This window comes from Gavia stellata, chromosome 24 (assembly GCF_030936135.1).
Source record: "Gavia stellata isolate bGavSte3 chromosome 24, bGavSte3.hap2, whole genome shotgun sequence".
Classification (NCBI taxonomy): domain Eukaryota; kingdom Metazoa; phylum Chordata; class Aves; order Gaviiformes; family Gaviidae; genus Gavia; species Gavia stellata.
In genome coordinates this window covers 10173606-10185553 of record NC_082617.1, presented here as the reverse complement: position 1 = coordinate 10185553, position 11948 = coordinate 10173606, and the positions used below count along the sequence as shown (strand labels likewise).

General features: G+C 58.2%; 1 protein-coding gene across 1 annotated transcript; it reads left to right on the top strand.

Annotated features, from left to right (window-relative positions):
- Positions 1–2877: 2877 nt before the first annotated feature.
- DIPK1B (divergent protein kinase domain 1B) lies at positions 2878–10525 on the top strand. Its single transcript, XM_059828890.1, has 5 exons — positions 2878–2940; positions 5848–5982; positions 8165–8272; positions 8474–8650; positions 9286–10525. The coding sequence occupies exons 1-5, from the start codon at positions 2878–2880 to the stop codon at positions 10096–10098; spliced, it is 1296 nt and encodes a 431-aa protein (XP_059684873.1). The 3' UTR covers positions 10099–10525.
- Positions 10526–11948: the final 1423 nt, after the last annotated feature.

Here is an 11948-nt window from a genome sequence, read left to right as displayed (position 1 = left end):
CTAGCTGGCAAGATAATTTATTCAGTATTGAATAACATTAACATGTAATTGGGTAAATATTATGGGCCAGCAAATGACTTACAGGGCTGTCGGTGCCCTGAGAGCTCCCGTGTCCCGAGGGCGCAGTGCTCTTGGGGACATGCCCGTAGAGCCACCGCACGTCTGGGAAGTGATCAGAGGTGAGTGTGCCACACGCCGTGGGTTTAGCAGAGATTAGCAGGGCTTTCATGGGCTGAGCGTTACAGGAGAAACCGAAGCCGCTTAATCAAGGGAGTGAGGGAAAGAGTCCCAGGAAGGACATCAGCATCGCCTGCTTTCGACATCTTCTGGATGCTGACGGCTCCTGGGGGACCACCTTCCCCACCTCCATGCCACACGGAGCACCTCCGGATTCCTGCCTGCTGCCAGGAGCCTGGCCTGGCAGTGCCAGGGGATTTTCGGGGAGGAGAGAGACCCCTTGCACAGGGGCAGCCCTGTGGGAGTGGGGCGGCAAAATGGGCACCTCCGGTGCCAGGTCCTCCACGTGCCTGGGCGGTAAATGGGAGACCGCACCGCGGGGAGAAATCCCGCTGCCCTTGCACAGTGAATATAAGATATAATCACACCTGCAGAATTTTTATTACTCTTTTGATTGGATTAATTAATCATTCAGTGATAACCGCTCATTAGGCATTCCAACGATCAATACTAATCACTTAATTACTTGGCGTATTACAGCTCGGGAAGGTCTGCTCATTCCTAATTAGATTCTCCGGACAATCCACCCCTGAAGGTTGCAGAGCCCCGCAGCAGAGATCCGTGGCATTTCAAGCCTCTCTCAGCTTTGGCCCAGGCGTGTCGCTTCCCATCTCCGACGAGGGTTCCATTCTGCCTGCGTGCACCATTGCTCGGCCCTTGAAATCAGGGCTGAAGGCGCAGGGACCTGCAGCAGGACGGTGATCCGGGGAGCGCTCGTGGGTAGCACAGGATGCTGCTGAGCCCAGGTAGTGGGAGTGACTTCGTGCCGCGAGCACAGAGGGGACTTCACTGCAGGCAGCTGCCCTGGCAGAACAAATACCGATGGGCATCGCTGTGCTTCATTCTGTTGAGTCTCAGCAGGCAGGAGTCGGGGCAGAGGGGCAGGCAGGGCAGGAAAGCTGCCTGCCGCTGCTCAGCCTCCCGAGATGGCACGGAGGGTGTTGGGAGACAAATCGCGCTGAGGAAGGCTCAGGTGAGCGTGAAAATAACCATCTTCAGGCTGGGAGGGAAATAAGGAATTTATTGGTGCTTGAGTAGAAGAGCTGTTTCCCTGTAGCTGTGAAGGAAAGCAGCATGTCACAGCACCGGGACCCCCAGGACCCTCCTCATCCTCACAGCTGGCTCAGCTACTGGGCACCCAGCAATGCATCTTCTTGTCTCCGCTGTTTTCCAAATTACCAACACCAACGTAAAAAAAAAAAAGTAAAAAAAAAAAAAAAATCACAGAGGCTCTTTCTTTTACTGGGCTAATTAAAACTAAAAATAAGCTGTGTAAGCTCCAGAGAGCCATCCTAGCTTCAGCAGGACGTAAAAACCTGCACGAAGAAGAGCTGCAGGCAGACGAAGCAACGTTAACCCGGCCCCGTTACTGAAGCAACGCCATGGGCAATGTCTGCTGGTTCGGAGGCGAGCGGGGAGGTCACGGCGCCGCGCTGGCGTTGCGCAGTGTGAGAGCAGCAGGCATCTCCTCGATGTTAAAAGCGGGCAGCAAAGGAGCCGCCGGATTTGGGGTGTTTTGGTTTGGTTTTGTTGTGATGCTCATTATTTATCACTGCTGATCGGATTAGGCCAGCACAGGCTTTCGCTGGTTAGTCCCCGGGCACCCGGTGCTTGACACCGAGTGGGAACCGCTGGGTACAAAGCGACCAGCTTGTTTTCTAAGGTCATTTTGAGCCAAATTCGAATGGAAGGAAGCAATTTGATGCATGAAAAGAGGACAAATGGATAATCTGAAGAGTTACTAATAGCGAGCGAGGAGTTATCCTAACAACGGCCTCACGAGTGACCCTCCCAGCCCATTTTCCATGATATTTTTGCCTCTCTTTCCCCCTTGCTCTAGCGTGCCCCTGCGGACTGCAGCCCCCCTGGGTGAGAGGCTGTCCCTGGCCTGTCTGCTCGCTGCCTGACACAAAGCAGCCCCTGTCTTGCCTTGAGCTGTCCCTGCCCGGAGGCAGTGGAAGCGGGAGGACAGGCACTGCTGCCGCCGCTCGGCTTTAAGGCTCAGACGGGGGACAGCGAGGAGAAGGAGCCGGGGCGGGGGCTGCTCTCGGCCCCGGGGGGCACACAGCCCCCGGGCCGTGCTGGCGGGTTACCCGCAGCAGAGCGGGGGGGCTCTTCCAGGCTGCCACCCCAAACAGCTTTACCTAAAACCCGAGTGCTGGGGATCAGCATCTCCACGAACCGCCCCCCCACCCCCCGGGTCACCGACCGGCCCCGGGGCTGGGGCACCCTGCGTGGGACCCCCGGGCGCTGGGATGAGCCTGGGGGTGGGACCCCGGGTGGGACCCCGGGTGGGACCCCGGGTGGGGAGCCCTGGGGTTGGGTTGACCCGCGGCCGGTGGGGTGGGGGCTGATGCCGCGGGGCCGAGCCCAGCCGAGCCGTGCCGGGTGGCAGCCCCCCCCCGCGCCCGCCTCCCGAGCTGCGGCGGAGCTGCGTGCGCCGCCCCGCGCCGAGCCGGGCGGAGCCGCGCTGAGCCCCGCCGGGCCGGGCCGGGCGCGCTGCGGCGGTGCGGGCGGGCGACGCGGCTGTGTCCCCCTCCCCCGGCCCCCCCCCCGGCCCCCGGCGGCGAGGCGGGGGCCGCGGCCGCCCCAGCCATGCCCCCCGGAGCCTGAGGCCCGCGGCCGCGGGGCGCCCGCAGCATGCGGAGGATCCGGCGGCTGGTGCATCTGGTGCTGTTCTGCCCGCTCTCCAAGGGCCTGCAGGTACCGGGGCGGGGCGGGGGGGGTTCACCGGGCCGGGGTGGGATGCGCCGGGCCGGGGGGGGGGGTCGGTGATGCCCGTCTCCGCATGCCGGCACCGGCCGTGCACAAAGGGACGCTCCGCCGCGGTCCCCCCGCCGGCCGGTGCAAGGGGCGGGGGGCCGGGGACCGGCACCGGGGGGACCGGGACCGGCACCGGGAGCCGCAGGCGGTTGCATAAGCCGCGCCGCGCTGCGCCCCGCGGGGCTGGGGGAGCCGCACCGGCCGGGAAGCACCAGGGCAGCCCGTCCGTCAGCCCGCACCGGTGAATGAAGAAGCCGATGCAGCAGTGCAGGGCGGGGATGGCTCCTTCCCTCTCTTTTCTTTCCTGTTTTTTTCCCCCCTTCCCATCCCTGAGCTGCCGGGGGGGGTGGGTGGGGCTGGGGGCCCGTCTCAGCGCTCTGGGGACCCGCCGGGGCCGGGGGTGCTAGCCTGGGTGCTTTCTCTGCAGCCATGGGATGAGAAACCCTGATTCCTGAAGGTCCTGGACCAGAGAGGTTATCCCGCTGGAGCGGAGGAGGGGGGACGCGGGAGGGGGTGTCTGGTGGGCAGAGGATGCTGGCAGGAGGTGGGTGCAGAGCTGGGGCAAAGCCCTGGGCTCACTGGGTGCAGGAAGGGCTGCACAGCCAAGGGGAGAGTTTAGAGGGGTGGCTCTGTGGGTCCCCAGGACAGCCAGGATGGGTGCTCCGGCTCCGCTCCCAGGGGAGATGAGCCTTTGGCTGCTGAACCACCCCAGAGGCTGTCTTCTTCCAAGACAAAAGGCCTGAGGAGCAGTTGTATGGGGCCGTGGCGGTGGGCAGGGGCTGGGGACTGGGTCTGGCAGCAAGGGCGAAGATGGGTGCAGAGTGAGGGTGGGTGGGAGATGGGGGTAGCCCTTGCGTCGGGATCACCGCACGGATACCCCATGGGAGGGGGGGTGACAGCCACGCCAAGCCAACCGCCGAGCACACCAGCCCTGGCGAGGTCCCCACCGCGAAACAACCCCCCTGTTCCCAGGGCGCTGCAGGGGAACCGCGGGGATGGAGCAGGGTTTTGTGATGCTGCATCCATTTTGCCTTTGAAGTCAGCTCTGGCCCAAAGTCACTTCCAGGTCCCCCAGAGTCGCCCTAAAACTAAACACAGCAACTCACCCAAGCGAAGGGTAACACCCTTTGGCGCAGGCTTACAGCCAAGGCGGTGGGCAGGGAAGGCAGTGGGCAGGGAAGCCCCTGTGCCTTGAGACTGAGCCCCAGGAGGAAGCCTTAGCACCAGCTATGAATCCAAAATACTACCGAAGCCCAGTGGAACCTCTCATTGCAATGCATCCCCCACCTCCATGTTTCTTTCCACCATTTAGGGGACGATGAAGCCAGCGCTCCCCATGCCGTGCTCAGGTCGCAGTCCTGACCCCACTGCTGCCCCGGGAACGTGACGGATTCTAGGTCTGAATAAGCAAAAAGGGACATTTTGGCCATTCCAGGGCTTTGCCACCCCACGACGTGTCTCTAGTGGGAAGTCCATGGAAAGGGCCCCTTTGCTGAGGGCAGGGGGCCTGATGGGTCACGTACCCACCACTGGGCAGTTTTTGGGGGGCTGCTGCGCTGGGGAGGATCTCACGGGTCGCAGTGGTGTATGTCTGACTTCAGGGACTCGAGCTGGTTTTCAGCTCACAGGAGCAGCCGCCCATCCTTTGTCTTCTTTGCCAAGTCGTCACTGTGGTTGGCTTCTCTTTAACGGGTGTTAATGAGCGGTGCCATTGCTCGACAGGCAAACTGGGCATCGTGGCCCGCTTCATGCTTTGGCATTTCCAATTAACATGCAAGATGTCACGATCTTGAGGCAGACCTGCCTGCTTTCACCCTCGTCTGCCGGTTCCTGTGAAGCCTGCTCGTCAGGGCCGGGGCGAGCCAAGCCGGTGCAGCAGGAGGGCAGGAGGCTCCACCGCCGCCGGTTACTGCCGCAGGGCAGAGCCCTTACAGCGCTGGGCAAGGGGCCAGGGAGGAGGCATTGTGGAGATGTTTTTTGGGCTACAAGACCCAAGTGAGGATCCCTGGCAGGTTGTAACGGTGCCGCATCCGCTCGGATCCATCCCTATCCCAGCAGCAGGTCGTGGTCTCACTGGCTGATGCAGTGCAAGGAGAGAGGAGGGTTTGGAGGTGGCCACTGGCCAAGGGCTCTCTTGGCCTGGCGTGTAGCAGGAATTATCTGTAGAAACCAGAGGGAATGGGGTGTTTGATGCACGGATTAATTCCCTGCCTTTAGGAACTGCTGGGGATCTGCGCTGCGTTACACGGGTCAGGTAAACAACCTATATTGCGGGGAGGCCAGATGGCAGCAGCGCTGCTGTTACAGGGGCAGAGGGGAAGAAATGAAGCCAGGAAAAGAAAATCAGGCTGCAAGCCTCTGAGATGTTTGCATGGAGTATTATCCATGCGCTTCCAGGTTTGTTGCTCGCCTGCTCCCACACGGGAGCTGGTGGCAGCAGCCTCCCGTGCCTGTGGGGCTCTGCAAGGGGGGGTCTGCTGAGAAGGGTCCCCCCAGGCAGGAGCAGAGCCTTCTGCAGCCCTGACGGTGAGCCCCGGGGTTGCAGAGGGCAGCGGGATCTGCCCTTGTGCTGGCAGGAGAGCAGGCGTACGTGGCTGTGGCTCCCGGGCATGGGGATGCCTGGCAGCCAGCTCCTCACAGCCCAGCACTGTAATCTCCCTGCTTTTAGGGAATTTTAAGTGACCTACTTGCAGCAGGAGTTGCATAATAGACTGGTGAATATATATAAAAAAGGCTGAAGGTTTCACCAATGCTCAGGTCGGTTTGTATAGAAGGAGTCGTCCTTGTCCAGCCACTGCCGACCTGTGCAGAGCCCCGGCCTTCACCAGCGTTTTCTTTTCCTTCCAGAGTCGCCTCCCGGGCATCAAGGTGAAATACCTGCTGGTGGTGTGGCTGGGCATCTTCGTGGGCAGCTGGGTGGCATACATGCATTACTCGTCCTACTCCGAGCTCTGCCGCGGCCACGTCTGCCGGATGATAATCGTGAGTGGCGGCCAGCAGCCCCCGCGGCCACGCTGGTCCCAGTTCGGGGTGCCGGGGTGAGCGGGGCTGCGGGAGCCCCATTTCCAGCCCCCCAAGCCCTGTGCGGTGCTTTGCAGCCGGCCAGGCAGCGCTGGGGCAGCATCCTGCACAAGAGCTGCGCTGAGGAGCCCTCCTGGCAGCTGCTTCCCCGGCACCATCCCCGGCGTCACGCGGAGCTCGGAGCGGGAGAGGTGACCTTATCCTGCCAGGGCGATGGCGAAACAATTTAATGAGATGTCGGAGGGAAGCAGGCCAGGGCAGGCCAGGCAGACGTGGGCAGATTAATGTCTGTGGAGATGAAGTTGCAATGTCAGAGCAGGATCTGCAGGCAGGGAGAGCATCGCGCCAGTCCCCCGAGCTCCGTAGAGACAAAAGGGGAGCAGCCAGTCCGTGGGTTTCTGTAACTGGGGGTGTGCCCTAAAGAAAGCACCAGCCTGCATGAAAAGCAGACCCCTTGTCGGAGCTTGGCTTGGTGTGTTTTGCCCCTGCCTGGGGTTTGCAGTGGGGTGCAGCCTGGTCCCCATAGCATCCCTGGGGCCAGCAGCGAGACCCCCCTCCCAGGACTGCTGTGTGTGCCCCATGGCAGGGGAGCAGGTCGCCTGCCCAGCCCAGGCAAGGAGGACGATGCCAGGCTCTGGCTGAAAACACCTCGTTCATCAATCCTTCAGCAGAGAAGGGAGGCAGGAATTGCCATAACAACAGCGACGATCGTTTAATTTGATTTTCTGCGTGACTCTGACCATGGGGTCTCAGGCGCTAATTCCTGCTCTGACTTGGGGCTTAAGACGCCGTGTCTGGCTGTGTCCCCTGTGTCCCCTCAAGGTTAATTCCCATCCACATTGGGGAAAAAAGAAGAGGGAAAAGATGCAGTGAATTTCTGCAGCTCCTGTTTCCAGCCCTGAGGCTGTTTTGCCCTTGCTATGAAGCTGCAGAGCTGCTGTCTCTCCTGCCTGGGGATGCCTCCAGCTCTAGACCTAGCGGCCCCGCTTGCAGATCAGAGCCACCGTCTGTCCCTGTCCCTGCCACCACCGGGACTGGGGCCAGCCCATTTCATAGCAGAGGTTGCTGCTCTGCTGAGCAGCCTGAGCTCATGCATCCTCATCCTCGCCCAGCTCCGCATTGCCCTCTCTTCCAGCCCTGGCACCTCTCCTAACCCCCGGGGTTTGCAGCAGGGGCATCCAGGCATCCCCTGCGGTCCCTCCGGCGGCACGGGGGTCCCTGCCAGCCCAGCCCCAGCTGCCCCACAGAGCCCTGCCTGCAGCCGGCAGCTCTGCCCTCAGCTGCTGCCAGTTTGGCGGGGGCTCAGCCCCAGGTGCACCTACACACTCCTCTCCCTGTGTCTCCCCCATTAAAGTCCTTGCTCCGTAGCCAGTAGAAATCTTTGGATCTTAGAGCAGAGATTTTGGGCCAGGATTTCTTTGGAAGACAGAGAGCAGGGAGTTTGCAGGTGCTGGAAGGGGCTGGACTCTGAGCAACTGGCACTACCTCTCCTGGAAGAAGTCTGAGCATAAGGCTCCCCTCCCTCCCAGACACCCTGAACTGGCTGAAACGGCTGCCAAGGTACAGACATCGCCTGGAGCCACCTGCACGCGTACTGGCACGGCTGGGGTCCCCTGTGGCGGGTGGCACCTCGCAGGCTGCCAAACACAAGGCCAAAGTGATTTGGGGTGGTGACCCCGAGCAGCCCCTCTGTGCTTGAGAACCTCAAAATCCCAGGAAAGAAATTGTTGGCAATTTGAGACACTGTTCTTGCCTCCAAACAGCCTGCGTGGCTTTCCAATTAGATGAACCTCTTTTAAGGGGTGTTTTTCTCTTGTATAAAAGACTTGCGTGAACTCAGAGGAAACGGGCTCACTGGAGATGCGATGGCATTGATGATGCCGTCAGGTACGCATGGTGAATTGAAAAAACAGCACTGGCCCCAGCCCTGCTGCAGGAACAGGGGGTGAGGAGTCTGGGCACGGCAGGTGACGGGCACGGGGCTGGTGGCAGCACGGGAGGCCGGGGGGGCTCGCGCTCCCCCAGCTCGTCTGCTTGGGTTGCCCCACATCACAAGCTGTGGCACCGAGCCCAGATCCGTTGGACTTCGGGCGAACGGGGAGCTGCCTCTGCTGAATTCCTCTCTCTGCCTTCCCCTCCCCAGTGCGACCAGTACAAGAAAGGAATCATTTCTGGCTCCACGTGCAAAGACCTGTGTGAGGAGCGCAGCCTCCTCTTCCAGCACTGCCTCTCCTCCTCTCCCACCCAGCAGGTAGGTCTCTGCCCTCCGGGGAAACCACCGCACGGCAAGGGATGGGTGCAAGCATCAAACCCGGGAAATGTCCTCCTCCACCCGCGCGTCTGCTCCTCACCCCATCCCTGGTACCCGTCCCAAACTGATCCAGAAACCAGTCCTCTGCACTTGCTGTTGTTCTCCTCCTGTCCCCACTGTGTACCCTCTCCTTTGCTGTAGGTTTACAGCGGGCTCTGGAGGGAGAGGGAGGTGATCATCAAATGCGGCATCGAAGAAGCCTTGAAGGCAGACAGCCACCCAGACTCTGTGCCCAGGAGGGACGTGGTCCTCTTTGACAAACCAACAAGAGGGACATCGATGGATGAGTTCAAAGAAATGCTACTGAACTTCCTAAAGGTCAGTGTGGAGGATCCCTCCGGGATCTTGCGGGCCTGGGATGCCACTTGTGATTCAGAAAGGCTAAACACATCTTTTCCTTCCCCTTAAATGAGAGCTCCTCTGGCCCACGCTCCCCCATCAGCTGCGGGGCGCTGGGCAGGGCTCCTTACCATATACTGCAGAGCAGGTACCAGATTAGCCAAGAAAAACCTCCATTCTCGCACAGCAATTCTTGTTTGCAAGATTTTGGTAGCAGCAACCCTGGAGGCGGCTGTACCGTGGCTGCGGGTGGCATCTGTGCTGGGCAGAGCTAATCACAGACCACGGGCGGCCCTGGCAGTGCCAGCACTGCTGCAGCAGTTATCTCTGCGCAGGGCTTCTGCTGCAGCGGTGGGACGGCAGCGCTGCCGGCCTTTGCTCTCAAAAGCTTGCTCCCACCTGGGTCTAGAGCAGCCCCGAGGCTGGTAAAATTCTGCTGGAGCTGAATCCGTCCAACCATATACTATGGTATGGCACTGAATTTGCTGGAGCGCGGTGGCTGTTTCCCCCTCTCCCAAGCTCACTTCTTTGCTTCCTCAGTTCAGTTTTCGTGATGCTGAGCCCAAACACAGAGAGCTGCAAGGGTCTGATGCCACTTCTTGTTCTGTTTGCAGTCCAACCTGGGAGATCAGCCTTCTCTCGCTGCCTTGGTGAGCCGGATCATCGCCATGGCAGATGTGAACCGGGATGGGAAAGTGTCTTTAGCAGAGGCCAAATCCATCTGGGCGTTACTTCAGCTGAATGAGTTTCTTCTCATGCTCTCCCTCCACGAGAAAGAGCACACTTCCAAGCTGCTGGGGCACTGCGGGGACCTCTACGTCACTGAGAAGATCCCCCACACCTCCCTCTACGGAGTGGATGTCCCCCCCTTCCTCCAGTCACTGCTGCCTTCAGTCGTCCACCAAATCATCCACCAGTGGTTTGCACCAGCCTGGCCCCGGCGGGCAAAGATCTCCATCGGCCTTCTGGAGTTCGTGGAGGAGATATTCCACGGGACCTACGGGAACTTCTACATCTGCGAGACCAGCTTTAAAAACGTGGGCTACAACGACAAATACGACTTCAAAATGGTCAACCTGAGGAAGGTGGCAACGGAGATGACAATCAGAGGTTTCCTCAAGGGACGTCACTGTGAGCAGAACGTGGACTGCACCTACGGGAAGGACTGTATGGCAACATGCGACAAACTCATGAAGCAGTGCAAAAGCGACGTGGTGCAGCCCAACCTGGCGAAGGTCTGCGGGTTGCTGCAGGACTACTTGCTGTACGGAGCACCACCGGAGCTGAAAGAAGAGCTGCAGAAACAGCTCCGAACTTGCATGACCCTCAGTGGCCTGGCCAGCCAGATGGAAGTGCACCACTCCCTCGTGCTGAACAACCTCAAGACCTTGCTCTGGAAGAAGATTTCAAACACCAAATATTCCTAACGGGGGAAGCACGGTCCTGGAGTTTAGAATCTGCAATCTTGGAGTCAAGTCCAAGGGTTAAAGGCCTGTTTCTCCATCGTCTCCCCCACAGGACAAATACACCCTGCACAGGGAGTTCAGCATAGCTGCAGCCCCTTCTCCTTCATGGAAAACCAAGCGTCATGACTTCCACCGCCCAGCAGGATCATCGATACAGTCGGCAAGAGCATGCTGCGGAGCTGGGACGTCGGGAGCCGGGCTGAACAGGCTTGGGGGAAGAAGATGACATGGAAAGCGAAAAGGAAGCGGAGCCCAGCTGGATGCATCTAACTGTTCCTTGATTAAGAGGAAAGCAGTGCAGAGAGAGGAGAATGAATCATTCATGCTGTACTTGTCACATCTTCTTTTGATGAACATCTCTGATGTAAATAAATAGCTTTTATGTGAATCACACCAGTACATCAATAGCGAAACAGCAGCCCTTTAAGTACCAGCTTGCTTGTGATCTAGAAAGGAGAAAAAGGTAGATTTCCCTATTCAAAAGTCTCTCCTTAAGTGTCTGAGTCATCTGCCATCAGATCCAGCTGTAACTTAGGAAGCAGATAAGCTGTCTTTTCCACAGCAGAGAATCCTGGCAATTCTTTCATTCCTTTTTTAAGTGCCTGACCCTAGACAGTGATGCGGTGGCTTGTGTGAGGCTCCCACCCAGCTGCTCCTGCCCGCAGTCTGAAATTGGCAGCACAGGCCATTCCCTCTTACGCGTCGGCTTTGGAAGCATCTGAGGCCAAGAATAGCTTAAAGGAAAAGGGCTACAACGTGAACAATCCTGTCCCGTTACTGTATGTGCTTCGTGTGTTACTGCCCGCAATGCTCAGAGCAGGGATAAGCCAACCTCTCGGTTCAATTCTCCTAAAACTAAGCTGGGCTCGCACTGCAGAGGTTAAAGATTAATACCAGAATAATCCAGTGCTTCTCCCATTATTAAAATGAATCTCCAGGCAAGCTTTCAGCAGGTTTCAAGACATTTGTTTGGCTGTGTACATACTACCAGGTCTCTAACTACAGTCCGTTTCCTTTAAATGCTCAATTATAGCAACATTTTAAAACTACAGGTAGAGGAAGAGTTTATGTAAACTACCCCGAGCTTGCTCTGTTCCCAGCACAATCCTGTTCCTGCTGGTGGACCGTATGCTAGTGCTCTTGCCAACAATTGCTTAGTGAAGTGGAGCGTGTATCTGAAGCGTAATCACCACGAAAAAAAAATACATCTGACAGCATATATAGCCTGTGAAGGCAAGCAGTAGTGTCACAGCGGCAAATTTATGAGCCCTTTGGAGGAGAGATTATCAGTATTTCCTTCTATGAGTTCTATAGGGTCATCAGTACCCCTCACTATTATTTATGGAGGAAATGTTTCAGTGTCAACAGTGCTCTAAATCTAGCATGGAGCCAGCGTAGCTCGCTTCCCGCTGAGGAGTTGGCTTCCCAAGGTAATTCATCCGTGGTAAGGTTGAGCATTTGTGAGGTTTCCGTGTTTGAAGGGTGGCAAGTTCCTCGGCCCCTCGGAGTCAGCCTTCGTTCAGTCTGAGCACTGGGAAGATGGTCAAGGCAGGCTCGGAGCGTTTGGTGGAGGACGAAGGCGAGGACTGGAATTGGGGAATGAGGCTCCGTGCAGCCAGCCCAGCTCCTCGCCTGTTGTCCCGCATCCCCATGACAACCAGTACCACTGACAAATTAATTTTCTTCTGCTATTAGAAAAAGGAACCTAACAACCATGCCAAATCCTCTCCTCATATCTTCAGGAAAGCCATTTTTCACCCTCCCCTCTGTATTTGAAATCTCTAGTAAATTTTGTTTAGTTAAGCAGCATT

Coding starts and splice junctions, on each gene's coding strand:
- DIPK1B (XM_059828890.1), top strand. CDS start 2,878: ATGCGGAGGATCCGGCGGCTGGTGCATCTGGTGCTGTTCTGCCCGCTC. Junction 8,273..8,473: donor CCTCCTCTCCCACCCAGCAG/GTAGGTCTCTGC, acceptor CCTTTGCTGTAG/GTTTACAGCGGGCTCTGGAG. Junction 8,651..9,285: donor TGCTACTGAACTTCCTAAAG/GTCAGTGTGGAG, acceptor TTCTGTTTGCAG/TCCAACCTGGGAGATCAGCC.